This window comes from Camelina sativa, chromosome 3 (genome assembly GCF_000633955.1).
Source record: "Camelina sativa cultivar DH55 chromosome 3, Cs, whole genome shotgun sequence".
In the NCBI taxonomy this organism is placed as follows: domain Eukaryota; kingdom Viridiplantae; phylum Streptophyta; class Magnoliopsida; order Brassicales; family Brassicaceae; genus Camelina; species Camelina sativa.
In genome coordinates this window covers 9,640,518-9,657,404 of record NC_025687.1, presented here as the reverse complement: position 1 = coordinate 9,657,404, position 16,887 = coordinate 9,640,518, and the positions used below count along the sequence as shown (strand labels likewise).

The 16,887-nt window shown below is 39.8% G+C and overlaps 4 protein-coding genes across 4 annotated transcripts; 1 reads left to right on the top strand and 3 right to left on the bottom strand.

Moving 5' to 3' along the window:
• LOC104776242 (wall-associated receptor kinase 5-like) lies at window positions 5,165-10,959 on the bottom strand. The gene is made up of 7 exons (XM_010500271.2): window positions 10,791-10,959; window positions 9,526-10,713; window positions 8,943-9,016; window positions 7,385-8,279; window positions 7,098-7,271; window positions 6,594-7,003; window positions 5,165-6,033 (listed from the first exon to the last, which is right to left on the bottom strand). Exons 1-7 carry the CDS (start codon window positions 10,861-10,863, stop codon window positions 5,257-5,259), a joined length of 3,591 nt encoding a protein of 1,196 aa, XP_010498573.2. The 5' UTR covers window positions 10,864-10,959; the 3' UTR covers window positions 5,165-5,256.
• LOC104776243 (wall-associated receptor kinase 4-like) lies at window positions 10,901-11,971 on the bottom strand. The gene is made up of 2 exons (XM_019243581.1): window positions 11,122-11,971; window positions 10,901-10,991 (listed from the first exon to the last, which is right to left on the bottom strand). The coding sequence occupies exons 1-2, from the start codon at window positions 11,889-11,891 to the stop codon at window positions 10,982-10,984; spliced, it is 780 nt and encodes a 259-aa protein (XP_019099126.1). The 5' UTR covers window positions 11,892-11,971; the 3' UTR covers window positions 10,901-10,981.
• On the bottom strand, window positions 13,278-15,356 carry LOC104776239. The gene is made up of 2 exons (XM_010500268.1): window positions 15,233-15,356; window positions 13,278-14,991 (listed from the first exon to the last, which is right to left on the bottom strand). The coding sequence occupies exon 2, from the start codon at window positions 14,969-14,971 to the stop codon at window positions 13,628-13,630; it is 1,344 nt and encodes a 447-aa protein (XP_010498570.1). The 5' UTR covers window positions 14,972-14,991; window positions 15,233-15,356; the 3' UTR covers window positions 13,278-13,627.
• LOC104776238 (sm-like protein LSM3A) lies at window positions 15,819-16,877 on the top strand. Its single transcript, XM_010500267.2, has 3 exons — window positions 15,819-16,028; window positions 16,152-16,247; window positions 16,618-16,877. Exons 1-3 carry the CDS (start codon window positions 15,912-15,914, stop codon window positions 16,696-16,698), a joined length of 294 nt encoding a protein of 97 aa, XP_010498569.1. The 5' UTR covers window positions 15,819-15,911; the 3' UTR covers window positions 16,699-16,877.

Below are 16,887 nucleotides of genomic sequence, written 5' to 3'. Positions count from 1 at the left end.
TTTTCTAGCAACCTATTACACTTTTGATGAATAGATAAACCTAGAATCATAGATTGGGTGATCAAATCAACCTAAGCATTAAGTCTAACAATAGTGAAGACAATCGATTATATAAAGCCCTATTTGTGTTCTGTTGCTAACCCATGAAACCCCTTTTGAAACCCCTAATCTAGCAAAGAAAACTACTCAGACATAGAGAATTGAATAGCCAACATAGATGAGAAATTCAATAGCATAAAAATAAAAAGGGTTCAGAGAATGATAAACAAGGTAGCCGCTCTTCCTCCCCCTCTCACAAAAACGTCGCTCCCCAAAACCAAAAGAAAAGAGTATATTCTGTCCCCTAAAAAACCTAGGTTAAATAGCATACAAGTGGAGAAAAATAAGGAAGGAATCCAAATTCAAATCTTCCTATTAAAAATCGATATCCTCTCTCTTTTTCTCACAAAGGATCGCCCAAAATAAGGGGAATTAGGCAGGGAATCAGCGCCTAGATGCTTGCCACGTGTCGTCATGAATCCGTAGAGTTGGGAGCATGTGCTCGGAAATCAGAGCATGTGCTCTCCAATTCAACTCTTTTCTGCTCCGATTGCTCCTGCTGTTCCAATCCTTGCTTTTAGCTTCCTAGCCTCTTATTATAACCTGAAAAGGACTCAAACAACTACAAAACTATCAAATAAACGGGGTCAAAGTGAGTCAAAACCGTAACATATCAACTCCCCCGGACTTAGATCTTTGTTTGTCCTCAAACAAACTCAAACCAAGCGCCAAGAGAGCCAAGGTGGGAACTCGCAAAAATCTCAGAAACCGTGAGTAGACCATAACCTGCAGACCACATGTGTTAGAACAAGCTATACCAAAAACTTCTCCAGCAAACATCTCCAAAACCAGAACCATAATTGGCAATCAAACCCAGAAAAAGATCACTTTCCAGACAAAGACTCTTTACATTCAATTAAAATTGGCGTGACAAGGTCTCCTATCTAATGCCTAGAACAGTAACTGAAGCTTTACAAGATGAGAGATGGACAGATGCTATGGGTGAAGAAATGGGCAACTGTAAAGCAACCGACACATGGTCTCTTGTTCCTCCTACACCAGATATGCATGTGCTAGGCTCAAAATGGGTATTTCGAGTCAAGCTTCATGCTGATGGTAGCCTCGACAAATTTAAAGCTCGATTAGTAGCCCAAGGCTATAATCAAGAAGAGGGTATCGATTACCTCGAGACCTATAGTCCAATGGTTCGTACTCCTACCGTTCGAGCAGTCCTCCATGTAGCCACTATTTTGAACTAGGAACTCAAACAAATGGATGTTCGAAATGCATTCCTTCACGGAGACCTTACTGAAACTGTTTATATGAAACAACCAGCATGTTTCATTGACAAAGATCATCATGATCATGTCTGCTTATTACACAAATCACTGTATGGGCTCAAACAGGCTTCAAGAGCTTGGTTTGACAAATTTAGCAACTTCTTGCTTGAGTTTGGGTTCTTCTGTAGCATTCCAGATCCTTCCCTCTTCATATGCATTAAGAACAATGATGTCATCTTTCTGCTCCTTTATGTTGACGACATGGTGATTACAGGGAATCCTTCTGCTCTACTTACCAGCCTTCTCGACGAACTCAACAAACAGTTTCGAATGAAAGATTTGGGTCAACTGCACTATTTTCTCGGGATTCAGGCTCATTTTCATCCTGATGGTTTGTTCCTTTCTCAACAAAAGTATGTTGAGGATCTTCTCATTACAGCAGCAATGTCTCACTGCTCTCCTGTTGCCACTCCTCTACCACAACAACTAAGCAAAGCTCCCAATCAGCACAAGTTTTTTGAAAATCCAAAGTATTTCCGAAGCCTTGTCGGGAAGCTTCAATACTTGACTCTCACACGACCAGATATACAGTTCTCTGTCAACTATGTGTGTCAAAAAATGCATGCCCCCACTGTCTCTGATTTTCAATTCCTCAAACGCATTCTTCGCTACATCAGAGGCACCACCACAATGGGTATATCTCTCAGCAACAAGACAAACTGCAAGTTGAGAGCTTACAATGACAGTGATTACAGTTGTTGTCCAACAAGCAGTCGCTCCACAGGTGTTTTTTGTACTTTTCTCGGCAATAACCTCATCTCATGGTCTTCACGCAAGCAACTCACTGTCTCCAAAAGCTCGACAGAGGCAGAATACAGAGCCATGTCTAAAGCTACATCTGAGATCACCTGGCTTGTGAATCTGCTTAAAAGCCTTGGCGTCCCTCAGTTTGCGACACCAGAGTTGTTTTGTGACAATCTCTCTGCCGTCTACTTGACCGCCAATCCAAGTTTTCATTCTCGTACCAAACATTTTGCCACTCACTATCATTATGTCAGAGAGCAGGTAGCCTTTGGAAATCTCATTGTCAATCACATACCTGTTGAATACCAACTCGCTGATATCTTCACAAAATCGCTTCCGCAACACGCGTTTGATCATCTCCGGGCCAAACTTGGTGTTGTTGTTCCACCTACTTCAAGTTTGCGGGGGAGTATCAACACCACAACCTCAAACGACGACGTTCTGCATCCAGGATCCAACAAATCGAAGCCCAGCTCAAGCCCATCAGCATCCAAGCCCATGTCACAAAAATGGAAACCTGCAACAACAGAACAGATTCTTACACAACCTGCAACAACTACAACAAATGATAAAAGTAAGCTTCTTACACAACCTCCAACAAGAGACAAACGAAATGCTAAAGACACAGAGCTGATCACGCAAAACAGGTTCCAGCTGCTTGAATCATGCGACGCAGATCACATGTGAAAGATCCCAATCGTTACAGCTGGAGAAAGCAAGCGAACATTCTAGACAGTAGGTTAAAACCTCATGTATCACTATAAAAGAGTACGACCTTTGTAACAAGCAACCCATCCATTGGAAAACAGAAATAAAACAATCTTTCAAATATTCTTTCAGTAGAATCAGAACATGTGATGTTCCCACCGCATATTCTTGTGCTTCTAGCTTGCTCACATGTCTGGTTCCCAATAGACCAATCTAGTGACACAGGGAACCTCGTGACCTTCCGAAGATTCTGAAGATCTTCTAAAGAACTGAAGATAAACTTATCATCTTCGACGAGAAAAGCGTAGGTGCAAGGATTAAATTTATGAACGGAAGTCTGGTTTGGTATGCGAAATGAACCAAATCTGAATGTATAGCAATCCAAGGGGAAAGAGACGTTTGCTCTGCAGCAACCTACACCATCATATTTTCCATTTTTGGCCGGTGGAACACTGCATACTGACATGCATCCAGTTGAATAATCTTCCATTCCAGAAGAGCCCACAATTCCTAACATTACAGCCTACTACAGTAAACTTATTGTTGGCTGAGAGAGATAAATCATCCAGTGTGAATTCGCTGTATTCCAAAGTTTCATCTCCTTGGGCGTCGCTGCAAGAAGAGGATACATTAAGCAGAACTTGTATCTGGCCGCGGTGATAAAAGTTTTTCACTTCAAGGTCGCGTAAGACATGTGGCCTATCTTCCTTGCAGGTGATGCTGAAGCTTTCGTTTCCGGGATAGTAACAACCTGAAGAAATATCAAAAGGATACTCTATTGTGACGGTGCCACATTTAGTTTGGCAATTCTTGCGAGGTTAATGTTGATTTTGGCCCTTGACCAGCAGTGTATAAGAAAGGTAGAATATAACCACCAAGAACAGACCCTCCTGCAACTTCATCTTCTACCTCTAATTTTATCTCTTTCTTTCTCTCAAACTTTGTTCCTCTTTTGAGTTTTCTCTCATCAGTCATCTCCTTGAGGCCTTTATTGTAGGAAAAGAACCTGTTCCCATTTTCTCAGAAATTGCAGGAAACTGCTAGACGAAAATTCAACTACTCAATCAAAACCTTTATTGTACGTTTGCTTCAGTCTCTGTCCCGGCCCCTCTTATGTTTTCTTGATATTTTGTTTGCTTTAACTCCTAGTGAAGAGTCCAATTTGGTTTCTCCAAACAGTGAATTATCTCTTACTATTCAAAGAATAATACGTTTGGTATGTAGTTGCAAGGAATCTTCCTTCTCTTTTTTTCTCTATGTACAAAAAATGAGAAGAATAGTAAATATTAAGACTACAGTGTCACAAGTCAACCACTTTTAACTTTTTCGTCAACGTTAATCATTACTAATAATAATCTCATTTGGATTGGCTCTAAATATGCGTGAAAGCTGTTTTTGAAACCATCATTGCTAATTATCACTCAACAGAGCATATTTTTGTAACAGAAAAATTATTTTAATGGTAACAAAAGCAGAGCAATCTTAGGGAACAAGAATGGCAAAGTTGATTTAGAAAACGAAAATATCAAAGTTTTAGGTAGAGTAACAAAAAAATATGAGTCAATGAGCCTTTTTTCAAATAGCTACGTACATACCACGCAATACACAAGTATCAACTTTGGACTCAGGATGGGATATCTACATCCCATTAGTTAGGTCCACGTACATATATATTATAGAGATTGAAAATTGAAAAACAAGAAAATCGAATAAAAAATATAACTCTTTTGTTTTTCCCGTTAGCTTACACATCAAAGGGGAGTTATAAATAGAATAGTTGATGATCTGTATGATCGACCTTAAATGGTTTTTTGAATGTCATGTTTTGATACTTAAACAGAGACTACAGAGTGGTAATGATATATATATCAGCGGCCAGCTTCAGTGTCCAATGCTGTCATAGCCACTGCTACTTGTTTCTTCTTGTGCTCAATATCCTCTGCTTCAGGTTATTATAATATCATCTCCTTTCCTCTCCCGTCACCTTGTACAGTCAACAACAACTCTGGCCGCTTCCGTGGATCTCTCTTTGATTATTGCAGTCATGTTCCCATTTTCCAAGAAATTGCAGGATTCTTAAATACTACTACAACACAAACAAGACCAATTAAAAGTTATTAACAGTTATTTTAATTGGTATTCTTTTTAACATATGAAAATATTGATCAATAGGGAAGATGTAGAAGAAAACTCCTGATCTTCTCTGTTTTCTTTTGATGCTTTTTGTTGTTAAAAGTTTTAGTGTTCCTTAACGAATTTGTTTTTTGTCCCCTTTATACCATATTATTTGTAGCCATTGTTTTTTTTTTTCCTTTTTTAAAGAGGTAACACCATGAGATAATAATATGTGAAGCATTAAGATTCCTTTACAACACAAGAAAAAATCACATTACATTTGCTTTTGTCAGAACTGGACTGATAAATATCAGCGGCCAGCTTCAATGTCTAATATTGCTACATTCTTGATGCTGTCATAGCCAATGCTACTGCTATCACCCTGCGCTGATAAGATTTGAACACCAAGCAAATGCTCAACCTCCTTCGGATACTGATCTGACCACTTATGTTTGGTTGTTTTGACTCTCAAGGCCTCTAGCTCTGCAGCTACGTCTTTCATCTTTGGCCTTTCCTCTCCCATAAGTCTTGTACACTCAAGAGCAATTCTTGCAGCTTCCTGGATCTCCCTTTGATTATACTCGTTCATTACTTGGCCGTCAATAATCTCATGCAACCTATTCTCTTTCATGGCAGAAACAAAATAACTCACTAGATGTTTTGAGGTCTCTAGCCGTTCAAAGCACAATGCCTTTTGACCTGAGAGCAGTTCCATGAGGACTACCCCGAAGCTATAAACATCGCTTTTTTCGTTCAGCAATCCTGTGGTGTAGTACTCTGGGTCTAAGTAACCTAGAGTGCCTTGCACCATAGTTGTGAGCTGCTCTTTATCCATCGGTATCAGCCTTGAAGCACCAAAGTCAGATACTTTTGCAGTTAAGTTATCATCCAGTAGGATATTGGCAGTCTTGACATCTCGGTGGATGATTGGAATAGAAGCAGAGGAGTGAAGATAAGCAAGAGTACCAGCTACTTCTATAGCTATTCTCAGACGGTGTTCCCATGTTAGAGAAGAATCAAACATGGAACCGTGCAAGTGATCGAAAAGAGTGCCACTGGTAATGAACTCATAGACTAACAAGGGAACCTCAGTTTCTAGNGAGCAATTCTTGCAGCTTCCTGGATCTCCCTTTGATTATACTCGTTCATTACTTGGCCGTCAATAATCTCATGCAACCTATTCTCTTTCATGGCAGAAACAAAATAACTCACTAGATGTTTTGAGGTCTCTAGCCGTTCAAAGCACAATGCCTTTTGACCTGAGAGCAGTTCCATGAGGACTACCCCGAAGCTATAAACATCGCTTTTTTCGTTCAGCAATCCTGTGGTGTAGTACTCTGGGTCTAAGTAACCTAGAGTGCCTTGCACCATAGTTGTGAGCTGCTCTTTATCCATCGGTATCAGCCTTGAAGCACCAAAGTCAGATACTTTTGCAGTTAAGTTATCATCCAGTAGGATATTGGCAGTCTTGACATCTCGGTGGATGATTGGAATAGAAGCAGAGGAGTGAAGATAAGCAAGAGTACCAGCTACTTCTATAGCTATTCTCAGACGGTGTTCCCATGTTAGAGAAGAATCAAACATGGAACCGTGCAAGTGATCGAAAAGAGTGCCACTGGTAATGAACTCATAGACTAACAAGGGAACCTCAGTTTCTAGACAACATCCCAAGAGCTTGACCACGTTCCTATGATTGATTTGTGACAGCACGAGCACTTCGTTAATGAATTGCTCAACTTGGCTACGGTCTCCAAGCCGAGCCTTCTTTATGGCAACTATGGAGCTGTTTGGTAGTATCCCTTTGTAGACTGTACCCTGGCCTCCCTGGCCCAAGATTCTGCTCTCATCATAACCATTAGTTGCTTCTTTCATGCCTTCCTCAGTAAAGATTTTGACATCAACATTAGACGACCCTGCTCTTGAGAGTCGCTGTATCAACATGCCACCACCATTTTTCTCGAAGAATTGTTGTCGTAGCTCGGTGTCTTTCCGACGCCTCAGCCTCTGTTTTATGTAACTAATGCCAAGTAGGATGACCAAGAAGACAATAGTGGTTACTGATCACACACACACCACAAAAGACATATAGATGATTAGAGTGAGTTGATCTGGAAAACAATAAGTCCAGAAACAGTGAGAGGGGAAACTTACCAAGAAGAATCATAGCCCATCCAAAATCTTTACGCTTGCAACTCATAGTGGTTGTATCTAAGCGGTAACGAGATTGACACTTACAATCAAAGCCTCCATCTCTGTTTCTACAGGTTTTGGGATCCGAACAATTATGTTTGTGGATAGTACTCGTAGTAGTACATTCATTGATGTCTGGTTCAATGAAAGAGCGCAAGATGCAACAAACAATGTATGTATGAGGAAACCAATTAACTAACACTCACAAAAATGAAAGAAAGAAAGCAAAAGGAATTGATATTAAGTACCTTGGCAACCGTCTGAAGTGTATGGATTCCCCTCAAAACCGTCTCTACATTTGCAGTTATAACCCTTTCCACGAGTAGAATCAAAACATGTGGTGTTCCCACCGCATATGTTTCTGCTTCCAGCTTGCTCACATGTCTGGTTCCCAATAGACCAATCTAGTACGACAGGGAACTGCTTGACACCCCGCAGATTCTTAAGGTCCTCTGTAGAACTGAAGTTAAACATACCATCTTCAACGAGAAAAGCGTAGGTGCAAGGATTAAAGTGCTGCACAGAAGTCATGTTTTGGAAGCGAACTGATCCAGTTTGAAGTCTATTGCTATCCAACGGGATAGAGACGTCTGTTCTGCAGCAACCTGCACCATTACATTTACTATTTGGCGCCGGGGGAGAATCGCATAATGACAAGCATCCAGTTGAGTGGTTTTGCACTCCAAAAGTGCGGAGAAGTCCCCAAGCGTTACAGCCGACTACAGTAAACTTGTTGTTGGGGGAGAGAGACAAATTATCCAGCTTAAGCCGGTAGGAGTTGAATTCAATATTTGCTTCCTCGTCGTAGCAAACAGTAGATCGATTAAGCAGGACGCGTAGCTGGCCGCTGTGATCAAAGGTTTTCACTTCAATGTTGTGTCTGACATGTGGTTTATCTTTCTCACAGGTGATATCGAAACTCTTATCTCCGGGATAGTGACAACCCGTAGAGATACCAAAAGGGTACTCAATAGTGAAATCGCCACATTTAGATTGGCAATCTCGGCGAGGTTGATGAGGTTGCCCCTTCACTAGCTGCGTATAAGCAATGAAGAATATAGCCACCAACAAGAACAGACGACTACACACCTTTATCATCTTCTCCCTTTTAATTTCTCTCTTTCTTTGTTTGTTTCTTTCTCTCTAACTTTGTTCTGCTTTTGAGTTTTTGTTTTCTTTTCAGTCATCTTTTTGAGGCTTTCTTTAATAGGAAACAATCCTCAGTCTTGATAATGTTTTCTTGATTAGTGTTCGCTGACCCGTTCCTCATTTAATTTCCTACAAATTGCAATACTAAACTCAACTTACATAAGCAAGATCTTGTTGAAATTGGCTGCATATATATATTTCTAATATTATTACATCACAACGTCTGCGTTTGCTTCTGCTTAACAGTATTCAACGATTAGGATGGTTGGTAGCAGCAATGAATTTACAAATGTGAATCAATAGTAAAATAACTAAATATTAAGACATGTCTATGCTTAAAAAATGAGATATCATCAAATAGAAAACTACTTGACAATTATAAAAAGTAGAGTAGTGGACATTGGTCAACGATTTGAAATCTATCCTCTTGTGTGACGATAGTATGAGTGAAGCTGTGGAACAAACACTACATTGATATTTTTTTGAGTTTACCCACCATGACCATACTACGCAACAGACACAACACAAGTAAATAATTGAGGCGGGAAGATCTTATTATATAACCCCTGAAACTTTGGGCTTATGAGGAGATATCTAAAGCCCATGTAAGCCCAGCTATTTATACTTATAAAGATGACAAAAAAGAAAGAAGCAAACCGTAAAATCAAACAGTAACGAGAGCTCAGAGTAGAGCAAGGTGACAATGGCGGAATCTCCCACCACACTCGATCCTAAATCACCATATTATATCGATCCAGATTACGAATCCAACGAGAATCTCCCAATGGCTATACTAAGCTTTGTGATTGCGAGGGTGTGAAACGAGGTAAAGAAGCGAGAGAGAAGGAGCAGCGTTACGGGTTTTTGATGGGTTTGAAGAAAGAACTAAGCTTTGTGAGAACGCGAATCATGCTTATGGATCCTCCTCCGTCTCTTCATCAAGCTTTTGTTTTGGTTGACCAAGCTGAGTCGGTGATGAAATCGACCCGGATATAGTTTATCTTGAGTTGTTAGTTTGTAACTACTAATTAGTTTTATCAATATATATGGAAGAATTGATGATTCGTGAACACTTGAGTTATAAACATAATTATTGATGATCTACAAGAGATTTCTCGAGCATAAATGTTGTTTAGAAGGACAAAGAGGAGAGTTAAGCAATAGAGATAAGTTTTTTTACAGACAAAAGATTTTTATAGTATGTGATTTTAGCAGAGCTGGACTGATAAATATCAGCGGCCAGCTTCAATGTCCAATATTGCTACATTCTTGATGCTGTCATAGCCAGTGCTACTACTGGTTTCGTCCTGTGCTGATAGGATTTGTACACCTAGCAAGTGCTCAACATCCTCTGCTTCAGGGTACTGATCTGACCACTTATGTTTAGTTTTTGTGAGTCTTAGGGCTTCTAGCTCAGCAGCTACTTCCTTCATCTGTGGCCTTTCTTCTCCCGTCAATCTTGTACATTCGATAGCAACTCTTGCAGCTTCATGGATCTCCCTCTGATTATCCTCGTTCATCACTTGCCCGTCAATAATCTCATGCAACCTATTCTCTTTTGTCGCAGAAGCAAAGTAACTTACCAGATGTTTTGAGTTCTGTGGTCTTTCAAAGCACAATGCTGTTTGACCTGAGAGAAGTTCCATGAGGACCACCCCAAAACTATAAACATCACTCTTCTCGTTCAGAAGCCCTGTGTTGTAGTATTCTGGGTCTAAGTAGCCGAGAGTGCCTTGCACCATTGTTGTGAGCTGCTCTTTATCCATTGGTATCAGCCTTGATGCACCAAAGTCAGCTACTTTTGCAGTTAAGTTTTCATCCAAGAGTATATTAGCAGTCTTGACATCACGGTGGATGATTGGAATAGAAGCAGAAGAGTGAAGATACGCTAGAGTTCCAGCTACTTCTATGGCTATCCTCAGACGGTGTTCCCATGTAAGAAAAGAATAAAACAATGAACCGTGCAAGTGATCAAAAAGGGTGCCATTAGTAATGAACTCATAGACTAACAACGGAACTTCTGTCTCTAGACAACATCCCAAGATCTTGACCACGTTCCTATGGTTGATTTGTGAAAGCACGAGCACTTCATTGATGAACTGCTCTACTTGGCTACTGTCTCCTAGCCGAGCTTTCTTTATAGCAACTATGGAATTATCTGGTAATATCCCTTTGTAGACCGTTCCTTGGCCTCCCTGACCCAGGATCCTGCTCTCATCATAACCATTAGTTGCTTCCTTCATGCCTTCCTCAGCAAAGATTTTGACATCAACATTTGATGGCCCTGCTCCTGAGAGTCTCTGAATCAACATGCCGCCGCCATTTTGCTCGAAGAATTTTTGTCGGAGCTCAGTGTCTTTCCGGTGCTTCATCCTTTGTTTGATACAGGTAACTGCAAACAGGATGACCAAGAAGCCAATGGTGGTTCCTGGTCACATCACACAGATGATTAGATCAAATTTTGTTAGTAACAGAAATAATCCAGAACAAGTGAGAGGAGCTTACCAAGAAAAATCTGAGTCGGTCTTACATATACAGGCGTAACATATTCAGGCGTGTCTTTAGGTAAGCAGGTCATAGTAGAGTTAGTGGCAATTAAGTTAAAACCAGACTGGCAGTTACAATGAAAACTTCCCGGCGTGTTTTCACAGGTGTTGGAATCGGTACAGTTGTGTTTTCGGATAAGGTCAGTACATTCATTGATATCTGGCACACGAAAAACGAGTACATGATGCAACAAGAATGTGAGTGAAACGATTAACACCTAAAATAACAAAGATTAAAGTAAACTAATATGAAATACCACTGGAAACCATCTTCACACACGCAGACATACCCGATTTTGGTAGTAGAATTGGAACATTTGCTGTTCTCCCCAATGCATATGCCTCTACCGACTTGCTCGCATGTCTGGTTTCCAATAGACCAATCTAATACCACTGGAAAGTGCGTGACATTCCGCAGATTATTAAAATCTTCCCCACCATTGAATTCAAACGTCCCATTTTCAACGAGAAAGGCGTAAATGCAAGTACTAATATAGGTACGCTCAGAAGTCTTCTGGTAGGTAAACGTATATGGGCTGAAATTGAAACGATTGCTGGCTTCTTGGACGGGGTTCTGACAGCAACCTGCACCGTTACATTCTCTGTTTTCCACTGGGGTAGATTCACATAATGATGTGCATCCAACTGATGAGTTTTTTCGAGTTCCAAAAGCGGTCAGAAATGCGAAAGTGTTACAACCTATTGCAGTTAGCCTGTTGTTTTCGGAGAGAGTCAAGTTACCAAGGTTAGGACCCTTGAAGTAACTCCGACTAGTGATATTCCCTAGGCTGTTAAAGCAAGAGAAGGATCTAGGAATCATGACGCGTAGCTGGCTGCTATGAGAAATGCTGACCACTTCAAGATTCTTAAGGAATAGCTTCTCTTTCTCACAAATGAGTTTGAAACTAGGATCGTTGTCATGGTAACAATCTGAAGAAATGCCAAAAGGGTACTCGATTTTGACATTGCCACATGTAGTACTTGGGCAAGGTTGTCCCTTGACCAGCTGCGTATAAGAAAGGCAGAAAATAGCCACCAAGAACAAATCTTGCACCTTCATCTTATTTTGTTTCTTTCTCTCGAAACTTGTTCCTCTTATACTTTTCTCTTATCTCAGCTATGCATCTTATAAGAAAAAGGCAGGGCTCTTCAAATCATCTGTCTAGATTCTTGGGAGACCCATTCTCAGTTTCCCCAATTATATATATTATACTATATATAATTCATTGTCCAATTACACAGCCAAGACATTTTCTACTTTAGAGTCGATCAAGAGCAAGTCCTTATCAGTGTAATACAAGGGGGCGTTGAAGTATGCTTTATATGCCATATAATATGTCCCAACGTCTACGTTTGCTTCCGTTTAACAATTTGTTTTTTTTTTTTTTGAAGGATTAAAAAAAATCATAACAGTTGGGAAGAAGGTATGCTTCTGACGACGTTCTTTAAAATAATATAGAATAGAAACCTATTTGACAATATAGAAGTAACCATTTGGGCTCTCGTCAACTTGAGTCTTTGTCACAGTTACCTTTTTTTGTCAAGATTGATTATCGCATCAAAATGACTTCCCGTTTAGTCAATGTTAACAAAAGAAGTTAACTGTGACAAACAGAGCATGTTATGATTAGAAACCGGGTTCCGTTTTCAAGCAGCAACAAAGCTGAACCATAAACACCAAGGCAGACACTAGACTTACTTCCCTTGTGAGTGCATGTCCCAACCTTAGGTCAGAACTACCCCTTGCTTGACTTCTTATATATGACCATTGCATCACTAAGTATGGTACAAAATGAAACTTTTCAAGATTTCAACTCCACAGGTGTATGAATCAGTGAGCCAAAAAACGTATACACAGAACCTGTAGAGCCAGAAGTAGAGTTCGAGTCAAATTAGAGTTCAGGATGCTTAAAAGTTGAAAATGAACAAGTTCTTTCTTTGTTATTAACTTTTAAGTATCCAGAAATCTCTAATTTGAATCAATAGAAAGGAAAGAAGATTCTCATCACCTACCACCAAAAAAGGAAATAAAAACTAGAAAGGAGACGCAAGCATGAGATGGACCAAAAACAGGCAAACACAGCAGGCTTTTTCAGTGAGGAACATGCTTTACATTCATGTTAAAATAACACGTGAGGTCAAACCTGGAGAAACCTTTCAAATTTGGGTTCATGATTCTTCGGACAAATTCAACATCCTCAAACTGAAGAGTCTTTAGAACAAGTTAAAGGCAAAACGCAAACCGGTCTGATTCATTGTCTAGTAAAGGAGATATGATCCAAAGAATAAATTGCATAAGGTTTTCCCTGGATCCAAGTCCATTAGAAAAAGAAAAAGGGAAGAAATTTTAGTTTTCAGTAAGGTTAATCACAGTATAGGAATCTCTTTCATTCGACATAGTTCAAAATAACTTAAGGTTCCATGTGAAAGAACACCCAACACCTCATTGGCAAACTGGCTTAATATTGCGACACTGGTTACACCCCAGAAAATTGGATTAAGATGTCTACAGCAGAATGATGTTATTAACCTTAACCAGTTGATTACTTCAAGTCATACGGTTTACATGGAAAAAGTGACTGAAAGGATAAATTGAAGCAAACCTCAGAGACCTGCTTATGCTAACCACTCCTGTGTCACTATATTCTCAGCATCATCATCACTGATGCAACCACAATGATCTCTCACATCAAAGTCTCGAGATCATTTCAGTCAAAGCAAGTTTACAAGAGCAGAAAATGAGACTTCATTTAGTGAAGCTATACACCAATCAAGAGAAGTGTCAAGCCAATTCCCTCATAAATCAACACCCAATTCCCTTTGTTTTAACTCCAATCCCATCCGATCATTCTCAAGTTTCATCCTTTCATTCTCCATCCTCATTCTCTCGAGTTCTTGGTCCCTTTTCTTACTAAACCTCTGCCACCTGAATCTCTGTTTCTCCAATTCAAGCAATTCAACTTGGATCTGAAGCTTCTGCTCTTCTAGCTGTAGAGTCCGGGACTCCATCCACTGTTTCTGCATCGAAGCTGCTCTCCCACTCTCTGCCCCACCTTGATTCACATCACCCTGAGAAAACGGCATCTGAGGTAAATTTCCTTTATTGCATTCCAAAGAATTCACATGACTCGGATGGTCTGCATCTTCATGGCTATGGCTTTGTCTTATCTTCTTCAAAGGGCCACCACCACCACCTCCATAATGAATCCCCCTACAATCCCCATGTGAGTAATGCTGCTCCTCATACTCATCATGTTCATCACCTTCCCCATCATGATCCTCATCATCAAGATCCTCCATTTGATGTTTCCTAGACTCCTCATTATCATGATCATCTCTGTTCCTCAGCGCCAACTGTAGAGAACGCTGCAAAGCAAGGTCATGAGGCAAATGCAACCTGTTCCCATTATGGTAAGAACACATCTCTTCATAGAAAAGATGTTTAGAGCTCATGATCTTCCTAACATCATCCTTCTCTTTATCATTCAAGTATCCAATCGAATCCAAAAGCGCAGGATTCTCAACAACCTGACAAGAAGTTCCCCTACCAAGCATATCATTAAGCTTCTTATACCGCTTATTCAAATCATTGAACTTATCCTCACATTGCTGAGGCGAAACATGATAACCTCTCTCAGCCATAACTTTAGAAACAGATTTCCACTTACCCTTCTTCTGCAAAACAGCAAACTTCCTTCTACTACCACTATCCATAGTCGAGTCATCGCCTATATAAGAGACAGCAGTGATCAACAACTTAACCATCTTATCAGTCCACTTAACTCTTTGCCATGGAGACCCTTTAGTTGATTTGTTAGCTTCATTATTATGACCATCAACACCACCTTCCTCAGTAAAACTCGGCTCATCATCATCACTCACAGAGTTCTTCTCTCTTTCACCTTTATGTTGGTCAGTCAAAGACATGTTGTGGTGATGATGATGATCACAGGTTTGACCTGTAACCATAGTAAAGGGAAGACCTTCGTGAAGTGGTCGTGAATTAGGATTGTGTCGATGCTGCTGGTTCATGGAATCTTGATGATGAACTCTCATAGAGCCGCCTTGTAAATCGAATCCACCATAAGAAGAAGAAGCTCCACCACGAACTACACCTCCTTGTGTAAAATTCGCATCCATTGTTTTCCTTAAATTACTTCCTAGTTCATCAGAGAAATCGAAGAGAACATACAGATCTTAAAAAGTCAAGAATCGATTTGAAAAAGGCGTAAACTTTTCTCTACTGGATCTCTTAGGGGAAAATTGAATTAAAAATGGAGACTTTAGTAATGAGAAAAGCAGAGAGGAAATGGAATCGAGATGAAGAAGTTAAAGCGGTGGTAAAATTTTGGGAGAGGGAGAGAGAGAGAGAGATGAGTCAAAAAGGGAAGAGTAACTTACAGAAATAAAGTTTGGAACTTTGTTGTGTTGCTTTCGTCTTCTCCGGTCAGCTTCCTCAGAGTTTCTCTCTCTTCTCTCTCTCTCTAAACGTGAATGTGCCAACAGGCTTTTTTTTTTAGTTTGTAAAAACTTTAATTTTATTTTCACGTCCACATTTCTCGCGAATATTATTATATGCTATGTAAAGTTTAGTATTAATGAAAAGACAAATTGGTACCTTGTGATTGGACTTTTATGTTGTTGTATGTTGAGATACCTTGTGATTGGACTTGATATAGCTAAATTCCACTAACTATGGATTAATCATAATCATGGGGGAGACTTTTTCTTCAAGCTTTGCATTATTAGATGATTAATTATCTTTAGATTACTTGTACTAGACCCAAAAAAAAAAACTAAATTTGCTTATAATTATGGTCATCTAAGATTAGTTAATTGAATGAGATACGCTTTTACTGTATTTACTACATTAACAAGTTAGATTGATAGAAGGGAACTAATATAAAGCGAACATATGGGCTTAGGCCCAATATTTTAGAGCCCAAACAAAACATCTTTATACTTTAGAAATCAACGGTGGTGATTGCGTGAGGTCAGAGAGATCGGCGAGTCGACTGTTGTCATTATTTTCTTCTTCGCAATTGCAAAACCCTCCGAGGAAGTTTTTTCCATCAAAAAAATGTCCGTCGAGGAAGACGCCACCGTTAGGGAGCCATTGGATCTGATTCGTTTAAGTATCGAAGAGAGAATCTATGTCAAGCTCCGATCTGACCGTGAACTCCGCGGCAAGCTTCACGTTCGTTCTTTTTTTTTTCTACAACTTTCTCGTTTTCATTCCCACTCGGATTCCAGATTTGATTTTGGTTTCAAGATTCTAAGTCGCTCACTTTGTATATTGTGTGTGTGTGTGTGTATGCAGGCTTTTGATCAGCATTTGAATATGATTCTGGGTGATGTTGAAGAGGTTATTACGACTGTTGAAATCGACGACGAGACATACGAAGAGATTGTTCGGGTATGTTAAATGTGATTTCCTAAGCCCAAACAAAGAGATATTAATCTCTTAGGCTTTTGGATTGGTTGGGTGATGTATATAGGGTTTTCAAGTTTCAGCTTTCACAGTATCTATTATACACCTTTGTCTTAGTTTGATTTCAATACTGATCTTGACGCATGTTGAAGTACTTCTGGATATATAGAGTCTCCAGTCTTCATTAGCCTCTTTAGTAACTCTACTTAGTTTCTCAAACTTGAAACAAATGTTGATGTTTTAGCTTATGATTAGAATTGTACTTACTAGGCTCTTTGATTCGAAATTGAGATGATGGATCGATTTTAACTTACAATAGTATGATCGTTCTGCTGATGGAATTTGCTTTTGTCAGACTACGAAGCGAACGCTTCCATTTCTATTCGTGAGGGGAGATGGAGTGATATTGGTGTCGCCGCCTTTGAGGACAACCTAAATGTTCTTTTGTTACCGGGACAACTCAAATCTGGAGCTGAGTAGAAGCACTGTTTTTCTGTTGCTTTAGCTCTTGAATTGTAATTGTGTGGTTTTTTTCCTTTGTTGTCAAACATCTTGACCGAATGTAGCAGAGATATCGTATTCAGATTCTGGTAACGAGCGCGTTGTTATTGTCAACTTTCTTACC

Coding starts and splice junctions, on each gene's coding strand:
- LOC104776242 (XM_010500271.2), bottom strand. CDS start 10,863: ATGACCTGCTTACCTAAAGACACGCCTGAATATGTTACGCCTGTATAT. Junction 10,714..10,790: donor ACCGACTCAGATTTTTCTTG/GTAAGCTCCTCT, acceptor TGATGTGACCAG/GAACCACCATTGGCTTCTTG. Junction 7,004..7,097: donor ATGGGCTATGATTCTTCTTG/GTAAGTTTCCCC, acceptor GTGTGTGATCAG/TAACCACTATTGTCTTCTTG.
- LOC104776243 (XM_019243581.1), bottom strand. CDS start 11,891: ATGAAGGTGCAAGATTTGTTCTTGGTGGCTATTTTCTGCCTTTCTTAT.
- LOC104776239 (XM_010500268.1), bottom strand. CDS start 14,971: ATGGATGCGAATTTTACACAAGGAGGTGTAGTTCGTGGTGGAGCTTCT.
- LOC104776238 (XM_010500267.2), top strand. CDS start 15,912: ATGTCCGTCGAGGAAGACGCCACCGTTAGGGAGCCATTGGATCTGATT. Junction 16,029..16,151: donor AACTCCGCGGCAAGCTTCAC/GTTCGTTCTTTT, acceptor GTGTGTATGCAG/GCTTTTGATCAGCATTTGAA. Junction 16,248..16,617: donor CATACGAAGAGATTGTTCGG/GTATGTTAAATG, acceptor TGCTTTTGTCAG/ACTACGAAGCGAACGCTTCC.